We start from the raw sequence: 18,389 nt of genomic DNA on the forward strand, positions 1-18,389 counted from the left end.
TCTATTAAAAATAGTGTTGCGGAAAAAAAGGGGTGCACTGTAATAAATGTGCTTACTATCGCACCAGATTTCTCTTAATTTGTATATTTTAATCCCTGTGCATAACTTGGACTGTTAAATTTTGTCTGTTATTTCTGCTTACCCTGTTAAAGGTTGTTAAAGGGGGCTAGATCCCATCCCAGAATGCAATGCGAGATACAGAGCAATAATCTGTCCAGGTTGTCAGTCTATAACAGGGCTTATGTGTAGCATGTAATTAAAGCTTCAACAAATAGTCAATCAATTTTTCAATTACCATAAAGTACAGTAATTGATTAAAAGTCATTTTTATGGTTCCAGGTTCTTAAATCTACAGTACACTACCAGTCAAAAGTTTGGACATGCATTCAGTCCAATGAGAATGTGTGTCTGCACTTTGATTTGCTTTTTTGTTGTTGTTCATAAATTATAGTAAAAATGATATTGTGAGAAGCATTTAACGCAGTTTTATGGATGAAACAAATCACTGATACAAATGAATTTGCAGTGAAAATAATCATTATCTGCATTCCAGCCCCATATGTGATTTATACTGCATGTTCATAATGAGGTTATTTGTCATGTAGTGCATCAGAAAGCGCAAAAAACAGAAGTCAGTGAACAAGTCACGGGACTTATATATGCTTCTGTTTCTAAAACGGAAATCTTACATGAAGTGTGATACTTACATGTCTCCTCTCTGCCTCTGTGTCTACATCAGTGTGTTGTGTGGCAGTGAGGAACTGTTTGGAGTGTAGGCAAAGACAGAGAGATCGAAGCTGCAAGTCCTCCTTAACCAGCAGCAAGTCACAGGACAGCCTCCACAGTGCCTCCACCACCAGCAAGGTACCACACATCCAGACAGATCATAAGCATATCCTGCACACAGCACTTAAAATCTGACAGAAACATGCATATGTATGGCGCAGCGCATTTGACAATCTGTTTTCCATATTTAGCAGGATCCAGACAGACTCCTGCAGGATGTAGACATCAATCGTCTTCGAGCTGTGGTTTTCAGAGATGTGGTAAGAGTGTGTGTGTGTTAGTGTATTTAAAATATAGACAATATATGTCTAGTTATAAATATAAGGAAAAATGCCTGAATGTTTTTTACTGAATAAGTGCATTTGTGTGTTATTTTGCCATAGGATGACAGTAAGCAGGCTCAGTTCCTGGCGCTGGCAGTTGTCTACTTTATCTCAGTTCTCATGGTTTCTAAGTACCGGGACATTTTGGAACCCCAGCGAGAGATTGGCAGGTCCACCAGCCTATCGGGGAGAAGCATCCGCCACCCAACCAGTACAGGTGATTCTCTCATTCTTTTTCTGCAATATCTTCAGTAATACAGGGTGACCTTGGATGAGCCAGTGGTGACTCATCATTGTAGCGTTGGTGTAATGAGTACAGGCTTCAGATGAACAACAGTCCCAATGTCAAGAATATGAGATCATCAGAGTAAGAAAGAATGGCAGAGAAATGAAAGGAAGAGGAAACAGCTGAGAATGAAATGTTAAAAACAAAATGTAGAATTTCTTGAAAATGCATATTACAACCATTTGTGTAAATAAATCATATTGCACCCTCTATGCATTCCTCATTCCTCCAGAGCACCCATCCACAGCATTTCCTGACCGTGACAAACAGACCCCCACCCCTGTGGATGACTCTCCCCGGGCCGGCCTCCCGCACACAGACTCAGGCATCGGAGAGGAGGGCCACGTGGCTGGGTCCCTGAATGGCTCAGAGATGGGCCTAGGACTTGGCCTCAGCCTGGTGGGGAGAGAGACGGACAGAGACATGGGAGTAGGAGGAGGCGGGGGAGGAGGCACAGATCTGTTGTGCAGTTTGTCGTCAGATATTAGGAGGTCACAGGAGAGCCTTCTGGATTCCCCACACAACCCCAGCTCCACATCCAACTCTAGCCAAGCCCCGCCTTCATCCATCTCCAGCATTAGTCAAACAAACAAAGGCATCAATGTCAAGGTGAGTCTGTGGGACCCCAATTCACACCGGGCTGCTTGCATTCATATCTGTCTTGCATCTATCCTATACAGTCTCAACTGTCAGTTTGCTCTTGATTTAATTTCTGCAGCCAGTATGCAACATGTTTTGTTATGTAAATGAATAATAGATAAATATGGTCCAGTGCAGCCAGGAAATGCACTTCAATTTAATCTGTGCTACTAATTTAAATATAATTTAAGAAGTTGGAAAACAGCCAAGAATTAGTCAAGCCATAAAACTCCTAACACTTTTAGCAGCTTTTGTCTTACAGTCATCAGTTTTGTTGTTCTCTCTGAAATGCAGGAGATCCTGAAGAGCTTGGTGGCTGCTCCAGTTGATGGTGGGGATTTGGGACAGGAGTCAGGGCCGACGCCCTATCACCCAGACCCTGCCCTGAAGACGCACCCCATGCTGCCCATGCAGTTCCACTCGTTCGACAGGTCAGTCCCAGTTTCTGTTTAATCAACAAGAGGCAGCAGAACCAACAGAGATGTCAGTACTGCTTGATACAGTCGTCGGTTAACTGTGTGTTATATACACTACCAGTCTGGACACACTATCCCTTTCAGTTCAGTGGGAGACTGGTTCCAGACTTTTGACTGGTAGTTTAAAACAGACATTCATTTTGAGAATTCTCTTATACTGTACAGTAATATAATAGTCTTCTAAGAATAGAGATATTGTTGCTGGGTGATAAAATTGCTGGACATGAAGGCTGCACAGAGTTGTAAAGGTTCTTCTCTTTCCCAAACAGTAAACCAGGAGACTCTCTACTGAGTGACAACCTCCTTATATCTCCTGTGAATCACTTAGTCTCCTGATCTGTGGCAGTCCTTGAGAGCAAAGTAATCGATTGAAGCCGGTGTGCCTAATAGATCACAGATGGCTCCATAGCCATCTCCAAGATGTTCTCCTAATGTGTCAAGCCTGTCTGACTCATGGAGACAGGCTTGATACATTGTCCATATAAAATAATGGAAAATACATACAGGCAGTATTGTAGTAGTGTTGTTAAACAAAGAAATGTTAGTTCTTACCCATACTTGAAATGCTCACCATGAAAAAGAGAAGTGGTTTCTCAATGGATCCAAGGTTAAAATATGCACATAAATAGAATTTTATCATTTTTGTTCTATCTTTGTTTTTATATAATTAGTTCCCAACACTCAAAATATCCTTCCCAAAACTGACTTCAGTAGGTTAAACATCTATGACACTTTTAGTATCACTGTATTGGTATAAACCAACTATAAACAAGCTGACACATGTGAAGCTATCATCTCAGTGGCAGCTGAAGTCTACTGTACATTAGGGTACCATTACACAGAACTAAGGTATCACTGAGCAGCATTTAATTAAGAATATTTTGTGTGTGCAGGTTTGTCTTATGCCTTTGTGTCTCATCTCATACAGGAGTGTTGTGGTTCCCGTCAAAAAGCCACCACCTGGCAGCCTGTTGGTCAACACGGTGGGCACACCCACCACTAGCGGAGCGGCCGCTGCTGGCAGCACACCCAACATTTTTGCTGCTGCAACAGCAACACCCAAGAGCATGATCAACACTACAGGTGAGAGACAGCACACAGATATTGTGCACTTGCATCTTTTCAGTCTGCATTTAATAATAGACAATCTGAGAAAGACCGTTCCAATTCAAAGACTGCTCAAGGAAGCACAGTTGAGTTTCTACAAAATATTTTGATGCATTTCTCTGCTGTCACTTTGAACACGCTACAATAGAAACAAACTCCTTTTATGATCATCTTTGTATATTTAATAGACAAATAGAGTTGCAGAAAACAGTAAAAAGTTGATATTTTAGCCATTAGCTGGAATGCTAATTCAGTGACTATGTACTTTTTACACAGCTCACATTTACTGTATTTAGGAAACAACATATAAGAAAAATATGTTTCAGATATTCTTTGACACTTGTATGATATTAAATATGAATAAACCTAGTGAAACATAATAATTCGATACACCTGACCTGATATGCAGATCAGTGATGTTTTACACAGCAAATCCGCTGTAGCAGAGTGGATTTGTATTCACGTCTTTGTCAGCCTGTCAGATATATTGTAATGTATGATACATGCATAATGGACAAGGAAGGTATTGGTTCCCTGAAATGGATTCTGTATATTGATTGCAAAGCTATTTTCACAAAAAGGGCCCATTACCAGAGGACAATCAGCTGCATGTCCAAAGAAATGCTATCCAAATTGAATTTGCAGCTGATCAGGACATTAATACATTTCCTTTATTATTACCCTGCACGCTAATCTTGGTCTTGCTTGATTCATGCTGCTGTAATGCTACTTTTATTTCTCCTCACTTTGCTTGCTGTTTCTCTGTCTTGTCTAGGTGCCACAGATTCTGCCTCCTCTTCCTCCTCCTCCTCCTCGTCGTTTGTCAATGGTGCGACTAGTAAAAATCTGCCAGCGGTGCAGACGGTGGCACCCATGCCGGAAGACACTATGGAGAATATGAGGTCAGTGCTGTCACCATCACAAAGCTCTTAATCTCTTCAGCCATTCACTTTCCTCCTGTGCTTTCTTTTTTTTCTCCTTTTGGCTTTTGTTTTATTAATGTGTCTGTTTTCTTGGGTGCCTGTTCCTTTTTACATTTCATTCCTTTCCCTGTTCATTTCACACACCTTCCCAAAGACCAGTAGTTCATACTCACAGTCATTACTGATACTGTATTGCACAGCAGGGTGATGTGGGTTTTGTCTGGAATTGGGAACAATTGAAATGAACCTTCATCCTTTTTGAGGTCTAGGTACCCATACCTGATATTAGTCATGATCTTGCTGATAAGTAGATGCAAAAACATTTTGACATGTTAAAATGATTCATCTCTTTTCAAACAAGACAGAACTTTAGTTGCTAATTTGACACTTGTACTGAGAAAATACTACCACTTATTAATCCAACTTTAACGATGTCTTAAACTCAACAGTCTTGATGTATTTCATAGTGCTTCTCATAAACATAAATGTGTTTTGTGTTTCCATACTCTGTATAGGCGGCTAACACCAAAGAAAATATCAAATGAACAGCAATATGTGACTGTTAATAGTTAGGAAATAGCACTGCAATAATAAATACTGCATAATTCTGTTGAACAATGTAGCAGTTTGTACTGTAACAATTGTGTTTATGCACTCTCTGCTTAGGCATGAGACAGTTTGTTATATCTGCAGTTACTTGTGCTGTGTAAAAGTACACATGCATGTAAGTGGGTGGGTGCGTGTGTGTGCATGTGTTTCTTAATCAGTGTGCATGTCTGTATGTGTGTGGTTTGTATTGCAGTGCCTATTGTGAGGTGGCGCAGTGTGCGCTGCGGAGCGGTCAGACGCCCCCTGAGCTCAAGTCTTTTAGCTCTCTGGCAGGCTTCCAGGCAGCCCCCCGAGATGCAGGACAGTGCTTTAGGCAAGGAGATACTCGTTCTGTCCCCATACCCACCCTCTGCCCCACCTCCACCACACACCTCTGCTATGCCCGGCCACTACTAAATGTTCCCAGAATGCCATGCGAGAAAGGACAGATATGTTTGCTACCAGCTTCATCACTTTTGTTTTTGGCCAGCAGCTCATGTTTTTTATATTTGCAGTAACATAGTCAAATCTGTCACTTCTGGCATGGCCATCTTCTCACACTAACCCAGAACTCAAGATCAAAACCTGACTTTGCAAATAACTCAAGGTACTGGTTTAAGCCGACTTGAGTGCTTGTTTTTACCTGCACTGCAAATGTCACTTACCTGGTATGCAGGTTAAAACAAATACAATTTGCTTTAGAAATCACATGCTTATAAGACCAAGAATATGTACTTTACGGCTATTATGACTTTGCTGTACTCTCTTCCTTCTTCATTTTTAAACTCAACATAGAATAGAAAAAATATTTTATTCTACACTTGATCTACACTTGCACACACCAACAGCACTAATATAAAGATGTGTAGCATTTACCAGACAGGTTAATATACAATATATACTATGTTTTCCAATGCAAAATATGGGCCGTTTTGGTTAAGATGTTAAGTTGATTAGCACATTGATTAGCCTTTAAACTGTAGGACTGTGTTACCATAACCAGTACTAACCCAGGCATGGTGCTTTCATAACGAACTGTCACTACATACTCTTTGATTCTCTACTGTGTCTTCTGTGTTTATTTCAGATATTATGCCTTCCTCCTCATGTCCTCCCTTTTCTCACCCATCACTCTTCGTTTCTTTCTTGCATGTTTTTCTTGCACCCTTTCTCACCTGCTGTAAATCCCCCGAGCATTTCTTCACATGCTTTTCTACCCTCATCTGTATGTTTTATCTTCACACTATTCTTTTCATCTTCACTTATTTCTACCGCAGTATCACCACCAAGCTCGAGCGCGCTCTGGAGAAGGTGGCCCCCTTGCTGAGGGAGATTTTTGTGGACTTTGCCCCCTTCCTGTCCAGGACGCTGCTGGGTAGCCATGGGCAGGAACTGCTCATAGAAGGTACAGGTGCTGTACACGGCTCCTTTTTTCTAACTGGCGTCTCTTTGTGGAGTCTCCCCATTCACTGTCCCTCACCGCAGTGTTTGAGTGAGAGGAGGAGAAATGAGTGAAGAAGTGTACATGTGATTGTTTGAACGTGTGTCTGAGCTTCACTCATTCGTCAAACAGGTATGATGTCTGTATTTTGCATCATTTTCAACTAGCTAGCTAGATAATGTCCACATCTTTAGATTAGATTATATGTAATTTTTAGAATGAATTCTGCTCACATCGTAGTTCGTACTAATGATGCATTCCTCCCCCTGCCCACCTGCTTCCTGGCATTCTGTTGTCTTGATCCACTGTCTCTATGTTGATCTCTCCCTCTACTCACTTCCTGCTCCCTCCCCTCTCACCCCCTCCTCCCTCCTCCCTCATCCCCTCCTCTACTGTTTGATCCTGTCTTTTCTGTGGCATGCTTTTTATAAACTTTGACTATGACGACTGTACACAATTGCAGAAACTACTGACACTACAGTGTCTTTTTTGATGATATTTTTGTGTTGCAGCGGTGTGTGTGTGTGTGTGTGTGTGTGTGCGTGTGTGCATGCATGCCCGAGATAAACAAAGAGAGGCTCCTGACTGTGCTGTATGTCTTTGTCTTGCAGGTCTGGTGTGTATGAAGTCTAGCACGTCTGTGGTGGAGCTTGTAATGCTGCTCTGTTCTCAGGTTGGTTATTCCCCACTCCTCCTATCTGTCCTCGCACATACTGTGTGATCAATTCTGTCAAAGCCGCAAAACATTGTCATTAATATGTCACATTTCCTACTCATTTTTAAAGTTATTTAGTCTTTTTTATGGCCATAATAATTGGCAAAGCCTAGTGCATGCATGAAGCTGTCGAGTTATTGATTTGCCCTGTGAGGCAGGGTTACGTAATGAGCGCATTGCAGATGTCATATAATATCAGCTCATATGCATCATCACACCAAAGTTTTCCTCTATCATTATCACAGCTGCAAAATAATTCATTACTTTTATTGTACTGCATTTTACTTTTAGGACTTAAATGACAAAGGCATCGGAGTTAAATTAATTTACAGGGTTATTAGGGTCATTTATCTAACTTGCATTCAAAGCCAGTATCTCTGTTTTCCTGAGTAACACTGTAAAGGCCAAGTGACAGCAGAGAGGCACTTACCGCTACAGAGCTTTTCCTTGGTGGTGTAGGTGGCTGGTATTCTTTCTGTTTTGTGTTACGAAGTTTGTTTCCAAACTATTTTTCTTTGTTGGATTCTGGCAGCCTTAAGAGCTCAGTTCTTCCCTCTTACTCCGCTCTGTCCTGGTCTCTGCTTTCTTCTTTCTCCATCTTCACTTATACCATCAGACACCTCTGCCTTTCTGCTCCATTTTAACTCAATGCCTCAGTGGGTAGTGGGTGCAGCTTTAATCTTCTACCACTCTTTATGCTGCCCCTTCCTCTCACCACTCCCTTTCCCGTCCCTCTCCTCCACTCTCCAGGCTGACTGCTCGTCAGCATGTATAGTATTACCCCTCGCTCCAGCCTTGTCTCCCATTAGAGGCCCAGAAGAGCAAACCCTAGCCCAGATATTGATCCTCTGGATGCGGGGATGTAACAGGAGATGCTCCCACGTGTCCTTCACAGCCTCAAGAGCTAGTGGAGCTAATGGAGCTCTGATAGTTTGAGGCTTTCAGCACCACTCAGAAGTCTCCACTCACATATGCACAAAGACATTCACTCACATACTCTTAGACGGGTGCATTCTCATTGACACTTGGAAAGCTCTTAAGCTGTTTTTCACCTGTGCTTTGAACGCTTTTTGCTAGTATACCATACGCTTGTAATGGTCACTGATGAAAATGTGTATTTCCTTGTCAATAAAACTGTTTTTATGTAGGAGTTTTAATGTACAATATACACAGACAGCGCTGTGAAACCCATGCACAGTGTGCACTGGGCTATTGTGGCCACTGTTGCAAATTGATAAGCTGCACAGCTTAATAACAATATTGGATTTACAGGATTTTTGTGAGTAAGTATCTCGAATTAAGTGTTTAATTCACAAATTTCATGTATAACCAAGTTTTCTATTACTGTCCCAGAAAATGCACTATAATATAAAATTACATAGTCAGTGATAGGCTCAATCCATAGCAAACCACTCCCAGCCATATTTATGTTGATGTGTCCTCTATACTTAGGAGTGGCAAAACTCCATTCAGAAGAATGCTGGACTGGCCTTCATAGAACTTATTAATGAGGGAAGGTAATCCATCACACTGACTGATCATCACCTCACCCAGTTCCCTGAGATTCACACATTTACGCCAGTACTGTTATCGGCGTCTAACAACTAATGGCTATGACAGAGCCCTAATTAGAAACAAGCCATAATACGTGCACAGTGCCATATGTGTTTAGTAGGAAGTCAAAGCATTAAACTGTAGTTAAATTTACATCTGATTTGTACTGGTCTATTTTCAGAGCCTGTAATCTTGTTTTTGTTCATTTTCCATAGTCTTTATTGGAATATTGGTACCAAACATGATTAAAGTACAATGCAAAAAGATAGATAGACAAAAGGATGTCATACAATGCTACTTTTTAAACATACTGTTTATCCATATATACAGTTATACAGCACACCATGGAACAGTCTTACTGTTGTGATTTAGAAAAGGTCACCATATTGAGGAGAACTTGCTTACACTACCATTAGATTTTTTTTTCTAAATGGAAGTGTTGCTAATGCCTGTAATTGCCGTCACTTTACCAGACTCCTGTGCCACGCCATGAAGGATCATATTGTGCGTGTTGCCAATGAAGCGGAGTTCATCCTGAACAGACAGAGGGCTGAGGATGTACACAAACATGCCGAGTTTGAGGTACCCACACAAAGCAGCACTTCTGATTTTTATGAGCCCGTGTGAGGCACAATTAAATCCTGCAAGTAAAAACCAGTGTGAAATGGCCGATAACTAATGCTTATTGTTTCTTTTTACTGGATTTCTCTCCTCCAGTCTAACTGTGCCCAGTATGCTGCAGACCGGAGAGAGGAAGAGAAAATGTGCGATCACCTCATCAGCGCTGCTAAACACAGAGACCACGTGACTGCCAACCAGCTGAAACAGAAGATCCTCAACATCCTGACCAATAAGCACGGAGCGTGGGGGACAATGTCACAGAGGTGAGTAGAAGATGCAGTGAACCCAGTTGTACTCTGAGACACTTGCACAGGCTGTAATTTGATAGGAGACGCTGGTGCTCACATGGAACGCCTCTTCCATGTAATAAGAAAATTGTATCAATATGTATAGTGATTATTAAGTCTGCACCGTCATGCATGGCCCATATCACTCTAACGTATTATCGTTGTATATTATTGCTTTTGATTGTGTAAATACAGCAAACTAAGTACTGCTGTGATCAGTGCTGAAATACAGAACAGCAAACACGTTTATAAATGAATCTGATCTGAGAAAAGCAGGATTCATGAACCAGTCAAGTTTTATTTAACATAATTTATCATCTACAGTGCACACAAACAGTTAAATACTAATAGCTTCACGAGACTGATCTCCTGATTTAGCACGCTCACATACACACATTAAATCAATGATTGCTTGTTATCCAGACCTGCCTGAGGCTGGTAGCTAGTCTAAGGCCATGTGATTTAATCAGAGGACATGTGACATGCAACATCTGAAGCCTGTCTTCGTCATGTCACTGTTGATGAACTAAATTGTTTACTGCAGTGCACAGGCAGCTAAATTGCATCTGAAGTGCTCTGGCCTCAGTGATCTTTTTAACATTTGTTCACAAAATTTTCAGTGTCACTTGCATGACTGAACCTTGCCATTTGTCATCTTCATAAAAAGCCCTTAACATTAGTCATTTTTCTTGTTTTTTTCTCTCAGTTACAGGTGTGTGTAATGCTTTGTCAGGCTCACCCTAGTGGTCAAATACTGCCCTTTATCCCAATAAAGAAAAAGGCTTTTGTCTGGAGAAAATCAGCTTTTATGGTGTCCAAATGTTACCTGTTACTTTAGCTTCAACTCGGTCTTTAATTATATTGTTCTTGAAGACCAAGTCCCAAAATGCTCACCTTGTTTGCCTCCCCCAACTGATTTGAGTCATCTTTACTCCTCTATTATACCTTCAGCCAATTACATGACTTCTGGCGTCTAGACTACTGGGAGGACGACCTGAGGAGGAGACGGAGGTTTGTGCGAAATGCCTTTGGATCCACTCATGCCGACATGTCGCTCAAAGCTCTGGATGACTATGGTGTGTAATGTATTTTGTTCTACTAGTAATTGGTCAATAACTGTTTTTTGCATACACACAGTCCTCACATGCATACTTAAAAACAGGCACGGAAGAGGAAGAGGAGGGGCTTAAGTCAAAAAAGACTTTCCGCAGCCAATCAGTGGTCACCCAGAATCCAGAGGCAGAGTTAATGCTGGAGGGAGATGATGATGCTGTCAGCCTGCTGCAGGAAAAAGAGATTGATAACCTTGCAGGTACCATGAATACACAAACACACACTCCCACACGCAGATTCTATGCTACAGTATGGCAAAAGAGTAAACTGTCTATGACTCTTGTTTTTAGTACGTTTCCGTCCAAGACTTTTTACCTCCAAAGGCAAGTTGGATATTTGAAAGTTTTGCAGCTACACTAACCAACCGGCAGATTTATGTGACTCCAGAAGATGAAGTTATAATTTAGTAAAAGCTAATATTGATCCATAACAGACCAAATGCCTCATTTATTCCAGCAGTTCCACTCTTGTATACAGGAGTAGAAAAGTAGAAGAACTAAATCAATAATCAATCATGAAATGACTCAACTGTAGTATATGTGCCAATTAATTTAATAACGAATGAATAATAAATTAAATATTTAGTGTGTGTGTGATAATTACTTACTGCTATTACATATCATGATTTTGCCGGGGCTATGAATACCTAAAGTAGTAATACCTGATTATTGTCTCCCCAGGCCCTGTGGTTCTGAGTACTCCAGCTCAGTTGGTTGCTCCAGTAGTGGTGGCTCGAGGTACTCTGTCCATCACTACTACTGAGATCTACTTTGAGGTGGATGAAGAGGATCCTGCCTTCAAGAAGATTGATGCAAAAGTGAGGGCAAGCTATCTCTCATTAGCAGAGAAAAAAGATTTAGATCACATTCTCTTGGAGATTTACTCTACTTACTTACTGTAAATAGTTTGGGGTTGACATGTTTATACCGTAGCTCTTTCTTTATGTTAAAATATCCATCCTCAACAGGTACTGGCCTACTCAGAGGGTCTGCATGGCAAATGGATGTTTAGTGAGATCCGAGCCGTGTTTTCTAGACGCTACCTGCTACAGAATACTGGACTAGAGGTCTTCATGGCCAATAGAAGTATGTCTGCACGATTCATGTGACATACATTGATACTGTATGCTTAGATCTGTTAATTTCTCAAACCTGTACAGTATGCATCTGCCACCAAGAGCCTATAGACATAAATCCCTAGCTACTTGTATTTATGTGCCATAACTACAGCCTCTTTTCAAACCTGTAGATACTTTTGCATGGTGTGGCAGGTTAGTGATATTAGTTTTAATGCCCATTCAGCTGCTGAAAAAATGTCCCAGTATAAGGTGTAAAGCCAACGTGTATTATGTTGTGTGGTACCAGTTCACATTAATTGTTACATTGAGTGTTTGACTTTGTGCTTTCAACATATTGACTATATATTGCCTCTTCCTTTCTCCAGCATCTGTGATGTTTAATTTCCCTGACCAGGCCACAGTCAAAAGAGTGGTCTACAGTCTCCCTCGGGTGGGGGTAGGAACGAGTTATGGCCTACCACAGGCCAGGTAGGTGCCGAGTGTAGTCAGCTGCTTCACCACTGTTCTGGGTTAGACTGGCACTTTTCTGGTTTGATATAAAGTAAATCTCTTTCCGTGTGTGTGTGTGTGTGTGTGTGTGTGTGTGTGTGTGTGTGTGTGTGTGTGTGTGTGTGCTCCAGGGCGTTTTTCGTCTCTCCCCCCGGTAGGTGCCGAGTGTAGTCAGCTGCTTCACCACTGTTCTGGGTTAGACTGGCACTTTTCTGGTTTGATATAAAGTAAATCTCTTTCCGTGTGTGTGTGTGTGTGTGTGTGTGTGTGTGTGTGTGTGTGTGTGTGTGTGTGTGTGTGTTCCAGGCGGATTTCCTTGGCTACCCCTCGTCAACTCTTCAAGTCGTCCAACATGACACAGCGCTGGCAGAGGAGAGAGATCTCCAACTTTGAGTACCTCATGTTCCTCAACACTATTGCAGGTAAAGTCAGCTTTGTCGTACTTCATGCGCTCTCAGTCTGCACAGTTTGTAAGTGTGAATCTTAGCTTCTACAGTAAATAATATATCCACATACACCAGTAAGCAGTCAAACATACAACCTGACTTCGTTTTCAGTGAAAACATGGTCTTACATTTTTGCTCCGACGGTTCCTACAGTGCTAAGTTGTTGCACTTGCCCTGTTTCTATTTTTATCATTGTACATGAATAATGAAGTCAATGTATAAAGAGACTATTGAAAAGAACCTTGAAAACTTAAATAAGTTAAACCTTTTGTCAGCTACAAGACCAGCTCAGCTGCAGCCTACACAATATGTCAGTGCGGCCTATCAATACAAAAATATATGAATACATGCAGCCACAGCGACAATAAGTTATAAACTGAATAATTATTGCAGCTGTGCATTTAATTTTATTGTGTTTTAAGTCATTTATGTACTAGAACAGGGGTTTTCAAGCAGTGGTGCACAGCCCCCTGGTGGGTCACAAAGGCAATGCAGGTGGTCCCTGATCATCAATGCATCCATCCATTATCTATACCGCTTATTCCTGAAGAGGATTATTTTTCATCAAACTAACACACATGCTTGGTTAGTGTAATTGTAATACCAGCTGCCACTTGCTCTTTGCTCAGAAGTTATCCTCACTGATTAAATGTTTGCATGTGGCTTGATTTATAATGTGTATTTTAAAGTCCCAAATTTAGTAGTGATGTAAATCACAAATCTAAACAGTTTGCTTAACCACATCACAGTATGTGTTAATCTGATCATGTAAAACTCAAAGCTTTGTCAAATAAACATGCTGTGTATTCATACTATATATACAGTTATAAAACAAGTCTCAAATGGGAACAGACCAATACCAAAGCATGTTGTGACAGAATGGGACCCTCTTATGACACAACAAAAATGGACTCATGTCACAACTTTACATCCATCTTGTCATTTTGTTTCCTCTCCCATCCATCATTTGTCTGTGCAGGGAGGACCTATAATGATTTGAACCAGTATCCTGTGTTCCCCTGGGTCTTGACCAACTATGACTCAGAGGAACTCGATCTCACTCTTCCTGGCAACTTCAGAGACCTCTCCAAGGTTAGAGCACTCAGACACACAGCAGTTAGACACACACTGTGTATGTGTGCTGCTAAGACAATGCATTTAGCCAAAAAAATGGTAAAATACATGTCAAGCTGTACCAAGACTTGGCAGGAAGATCTCTTATTTGCATTTTCAGCAGTTAAGTAAAAACCACATACAGTAATATCACTATTAATGCAATTTCCTACATTCCCTCCTTGTTCAGAGTATCAAAGTTGGACTTGGCTTTACTGTGACTGGCCATTTTAAATAATAGTGTGTGACAAGCTCTCTGAAAGGAAAAGAAAACTGCACGGATGATTTCTCTTCTAATCAGTAACCTAAGTAAGTTTCATTTCCCTCTGGTTTCTCCTAGCCCATTGGTGCACTGAATCCCAAACGAGCAGCATTTTATGCAGAGCGCTATGAGACAGGGGATGATGATAGCACACCTCCTCACCACTACACAACCCTTTACTCCACTGCTCATTCGACACTGATGTGGATGCTCAGAATAGTGAGTACCTACTTAAGACACATACAAACTATAACACCCAGCATCTATTTAAACGTACGCCAGACATCCAAGACCTTTGTTGAAATGATGTTCTTTGTGCCTGTAGGAGCCTTTCACCACATTCTTCCTCAACGCAAACGATTACAAGTTTGACCACCCAGAGAGAGCCTTCTCTGGCATAGGCCGTTCATGGAGGAACTGCCAGAGGGACACGGCTGATGTCAAGGTAACTGTTCTTGATGGGTTGAAGGAAAGCTCCACAACTGGTTAAGATTATGGAAACTAAGAAACAATTTGCCTGAAATTGGTCAGTTTTGAGATGCATAAATGTAAATACAATGTTACTAATGGTGTGAACTCGGATGTCGGAGCTGGGAACGACGTCACACCCCAGTTAACTGCATTCCAGTTTCAGTTAACCATAATACCAGTCCGAACCAGGTTAGATATTGTTGGCATACCAATTATTAACAACACATTATGTGGTATTTTGCACACACTATATCAACATGTCCACAGATTTAAGCTGGACAGTACTGTCTGTAGGACTGTTTTATTGTGACACAAATAATATATAAATGCAAATAAAGAGCTCACTGCTGGTGCACGGAGCAGGGTGTCTTGGATTTTGAGACCAAGGTTGGTGAAGTTCATCTGACTTTCCAAGTTGGATACTCAGAAACACAGACTTTAAGTCAAAACAGTTCTTTATAATACCTAAAATAATATTTATTTTGCTTTGCTCGGAATAGAGTTTATAGCTGGAAATATGTTAAGTTCTGAAAGAAATAATGAAAATATTGGTGAAAACAATGTGTGTCAGCTTTGATAGATTACAGTTGGTATTATCACAGATTTTGAAAAATCAGTAACATGTCTTTCATGTCCATTAGGAGCTGATCCCAGAGTTCTACTACTTGCCTGAGATGTTCGTCAATAGTAATGAGTATGAGCTCGGGGTGCGTGATGATGGGGTTCTTGTGGGTGACATTGAACTTCCTGCCTGGGCCAAGAAACCAGAAGACTTTGTTCGCATTAACCGGATGGTGAGAGACAGTCTTTCCTAAAACACACAGTAAAATGCTAAAAGAAAAGTTTTTCTGTTTTGGCCTGTAAATCCACTGGAGAGACACTGAAGACATTTTTCATTTCTTTCTGCCTCTCTCCACCTGACCAGGCTTTGGAAAGCGAGTTTGTGTCATGCCAGCTTCACCAGTGGATTGATCTAATATTTGGCTACAAGCAGCGAGGGCCAGAAGCTGTCCGAGCTCTCAACGTGTTCAACTTTTTGTCCTATGAGGGAGCAGTCAACCTAGACACTTTAGATGCTGTGCAACGTGAGGTTGGTTTTCAGAACATCACTTTTGTTTGAGTCACACACACATTATTACAGTGTAGAAATTTCCTCCTCGTTCTCATGCTGCAATGCTGAGCTTCCTTTAAGAACATGCAGTAACATCAGATTGATGCCATGTTTAAAGAGAGACAGATGCTATGGCTGAGAACATATTTATATTTTTAAATAGATCGTCCTAGAGATGAATACATATAGTACATGCATGTAGTTCAGAAGCTATACACAAAAGACAAGCATGCATATTTAGGGAATGTAAAGTAAAGAAAATCACTGTTGCTTTCCATGTTTTCTCCTCCATGTTAACATCACCTCTGTGTCTCCACCTGCAGGTGGTTGAGACGCAGATTCAGGTCTGTGGTCAGATCCCCTCCCACCTGCTGATAGAGCCACACCCACCTCGCTCCTCCGCCATGCACCTGGTGAGTAAACCTTGCCCGCCTATGCCAATTTTTGCAATAGTATATATACAGAATGCTAACAAAGAGACTCTTGTGAAAAGCAACAGCTCAGCTGTGCACATATCTCAGAGCAACAGAAATATAATTAGTAATTTTCTTTATTTTCTGAAGCAAGGGTCATTTTATTGTGTACTGATGAGGTTGTCTCCATAACAACCTCACAGTAAAATTTATTTGAGTCCACATAGTCCACTGAAATGAATGGCTTCTGCTACAAAGGCGCATGGGTTTGTTTATATAACATACAAGTGTACTTACTGTGTGTTTTTTCAAAGCAATTCCACCCTGGTTTGAGCCTCTTTGTCCTCTCAGCTACCTTCAGCAGCTTGAGACCTCAGTGTCTCCACATCAGAGCCATCCTTATCAACCCAAACCTGTCGGTCCTGAACCCTGACCAAGCAGTACCTCACCCTCCTCTCCTGGGCCTAGACATACCCTCAGTGTGTGTACCTGCTCTGACCCTGTGCTCCCACTAATATGCCTTTTCCTTTCCCTCCCTCTGTCTCATCTGGTCTGCCTCTCCCTCTTCCTCCATCTCCCTCCCCTCCTCCCTCTGTGTTGTTCTCTTCCTCTTCCCTCCCTGTCCTTCTGTCTTTCTCTGTCTGTCTCACCAGTGTTTCCTTCCCCAGAGCCCTCTGATGTTTAAGGATCAGATGCAGCAGGACGTCATCATGGTGCTCAAGTTCCCCTCCAACTCCCCCGTCACACACGTCGCGGCCAACACGCTGCCCCACCTCAGCATACCAGCAGCCGTCACTGTTACATGTAGCCGGTTGTTTGCAGTCAACCGCTGGCACAACACAGTTGGTGAGTGTTTGTGTTGAGAGGAATCGTGTGTACAATGTCTGTTTATGGTTGACTCTTTTATTGTGAGTTGCATAATTTTGTATTTAGTTTGTAATAGGGCTGAAAGTCATACAACAGATAATTGATCAAGAAAAACTGACAAACTTGGTGGTTAAAGCTTCTCGTGAAGATTTGCTGCTTTTTTCTCTGTATCTGTCAAATACAATTTCAAGACATCCCTTTGGGATCTGGGGAAATAGTAATTGGCATTTCTTCCTGACATTTATAGACTGACAAAATATTCTTAGAAATTAGATAAGGAAATTTTTATTTGTAGCTATGCAGCTATGACTAAATTATGGAAGGCTCTAATGCTTAAAAACTCAGAGACATGTTAGGTCAGTCCCACTGTACTTGCTGAGCCCAAGCTTTTTGGTTTTGAACTCTATGATATTGTTGTTACTCTGATTTTATCCACACCCTGTAGGTTGACATAGATACAATTGTTAATTACAGCCTCAATAAACCTCATTATTTACCTTATTAGCAGCAGCAGACTAGGTGTAATTACTCATGATAATATGATTTGGAGGGCCACATCATCACTTGCTTTTGAACATAAGCCTACATCAGAGCTTTCATCAGAGAACACTTGACCTTTTGCATTCTGTGAGTGGTTGTACTATAGTTTAGTGTTTATTCTTCACAGTTATGTTTTGTGTGTGTGTGTGTGTGTGTGTGTGTGTGTGTGTGTGTGTATATATATGAATGTCTGTAATATTTCAACCTTGAACCCTTCAGGCCTTCGTGGAGCTCCAGGATACTCTCTAGAACAGGCTCATCACCTACCCATTGAGATGGACCCTCTCATAGGTCAGTGCACAGAAATCACCACAGCAGATTTCATCGGCTTTTTGTTTTCAGCACTTAAAATAATACTGATATTATTATATTGCTGGTTCCAAAATCTAGGACGGGGGTGCTGGGGGTTGACTGCCTTGTTGTTGACACATATATCACTGACTTTTGAGTGATGATTGATTAGGAAAGGTTGAAGTTGATTAGCTGTCCCCAGTTGAGGTCAACAGCTGCCCACCCCCACTGTAAACAGTTTTGGCAGGGCACTGCTTCCCCCTCCTGAGGCGCCGGACGGTTTGCCAGAATCTCTTCGAGGCCGACCGATAGTCCATCTCCATGGCCTCACCGAACTCTTCCCGACTCTCACCTATGGTCATGAACTTTGGGTCATGACCGAAAGGGCAAGATCCCGGATACAGGCGGCCGAAATGAGCTTTCTCCGCAGGGCGGCCAGGCGCACCCTT

At 41.6% G+C, this 18,389-nt stretch overlaps 1 protein-coding gene across 1 annotated transcript in view; it reads left to right on the forward strand.

Moving 5' to 3' along the window:
• nbeaa (neurobeachin a) overlaps window positions 1–18,389 on the forward strand; it is a 77,162-nt gene that overhangs the window by 55,391 nt on the left and 3,382 nt on the right. Inside the window, 27 exon segments of the mRNA XM_020620401.1 lie at window positions 740–864; window positions 978–1,046; window positions 1,170–1,326; window positions 1,628–2,004; window positions 2,329–2,465; window positions 3,439–3,593; window positions 4,393–4,519; window positions 5,343–5,462; window positions 6,406–6,533; window positions 7,181–7,242; window positions 8,737–8,801; window positions 9,312–9,420; window positions 9,556–9,722; window positions 10,698–10,822; window positions 10,909–11,058; window positions 11,540–11,676; window positions 11,827–11,944; window positions 12,303–12,405; window positions 12,733–12,848; window positions 13,852–13,964; window positions 14,326–14,466; window positions 14,573–14,692; window positions 15,360–15,512; window positions 15,644–15,808; window positions 16,153–16,242; window positions 16,896–17,088; window positions 17,869–17,940. Of these exon segments, the coding sequence (XP_020476057.1) occupies window positions 740–864; window positions 978–1,046; window positions 1,170–1,326; window positions 1,628–2,004; window positions 2,329–2,465; window positions 3,439–3,593; window positions 4,393–4,519; window positions 5,343–5,462; window positions 6,406–6,533; window positions 7,181–7,242; window positions 8,737–8,801; window positions 9,312–9,420; window positions 9,556–9,722; window positions 10,698–10,822; window positions 10,909–11,058; window positions 11,540–11,676; window positions 11,827–11,944; window positions 12,303–12,405; window positions 12,733–12,848; window positions 13,852–13,964; window positions 14,326–14,466; window positions 14,573–14,692; window positions 15,360–15,512; window positions 15,644–15,808; window positions 16,153–16,242; window positions 16,896–17,088; window positions 17,869–17,940 (3,594 nt within the window).

Source organism: Monopterus albus, unplaced genomic scaffold (genome assembly GCF_001952655.1).
Source record: "Monopterus albus unplaced genomic scaffold, M_albus_1.0 scaffold237.1, whole genome shotgun sequence".
In the NCBI taxonomy this organism is placed as follows: domain Eukaryota; kingdom Metazoa; phylum Chordata; class Actinopteri; order Synbranchiformes; family Synbranchidae; genus Monopterus; species Monopterus albus.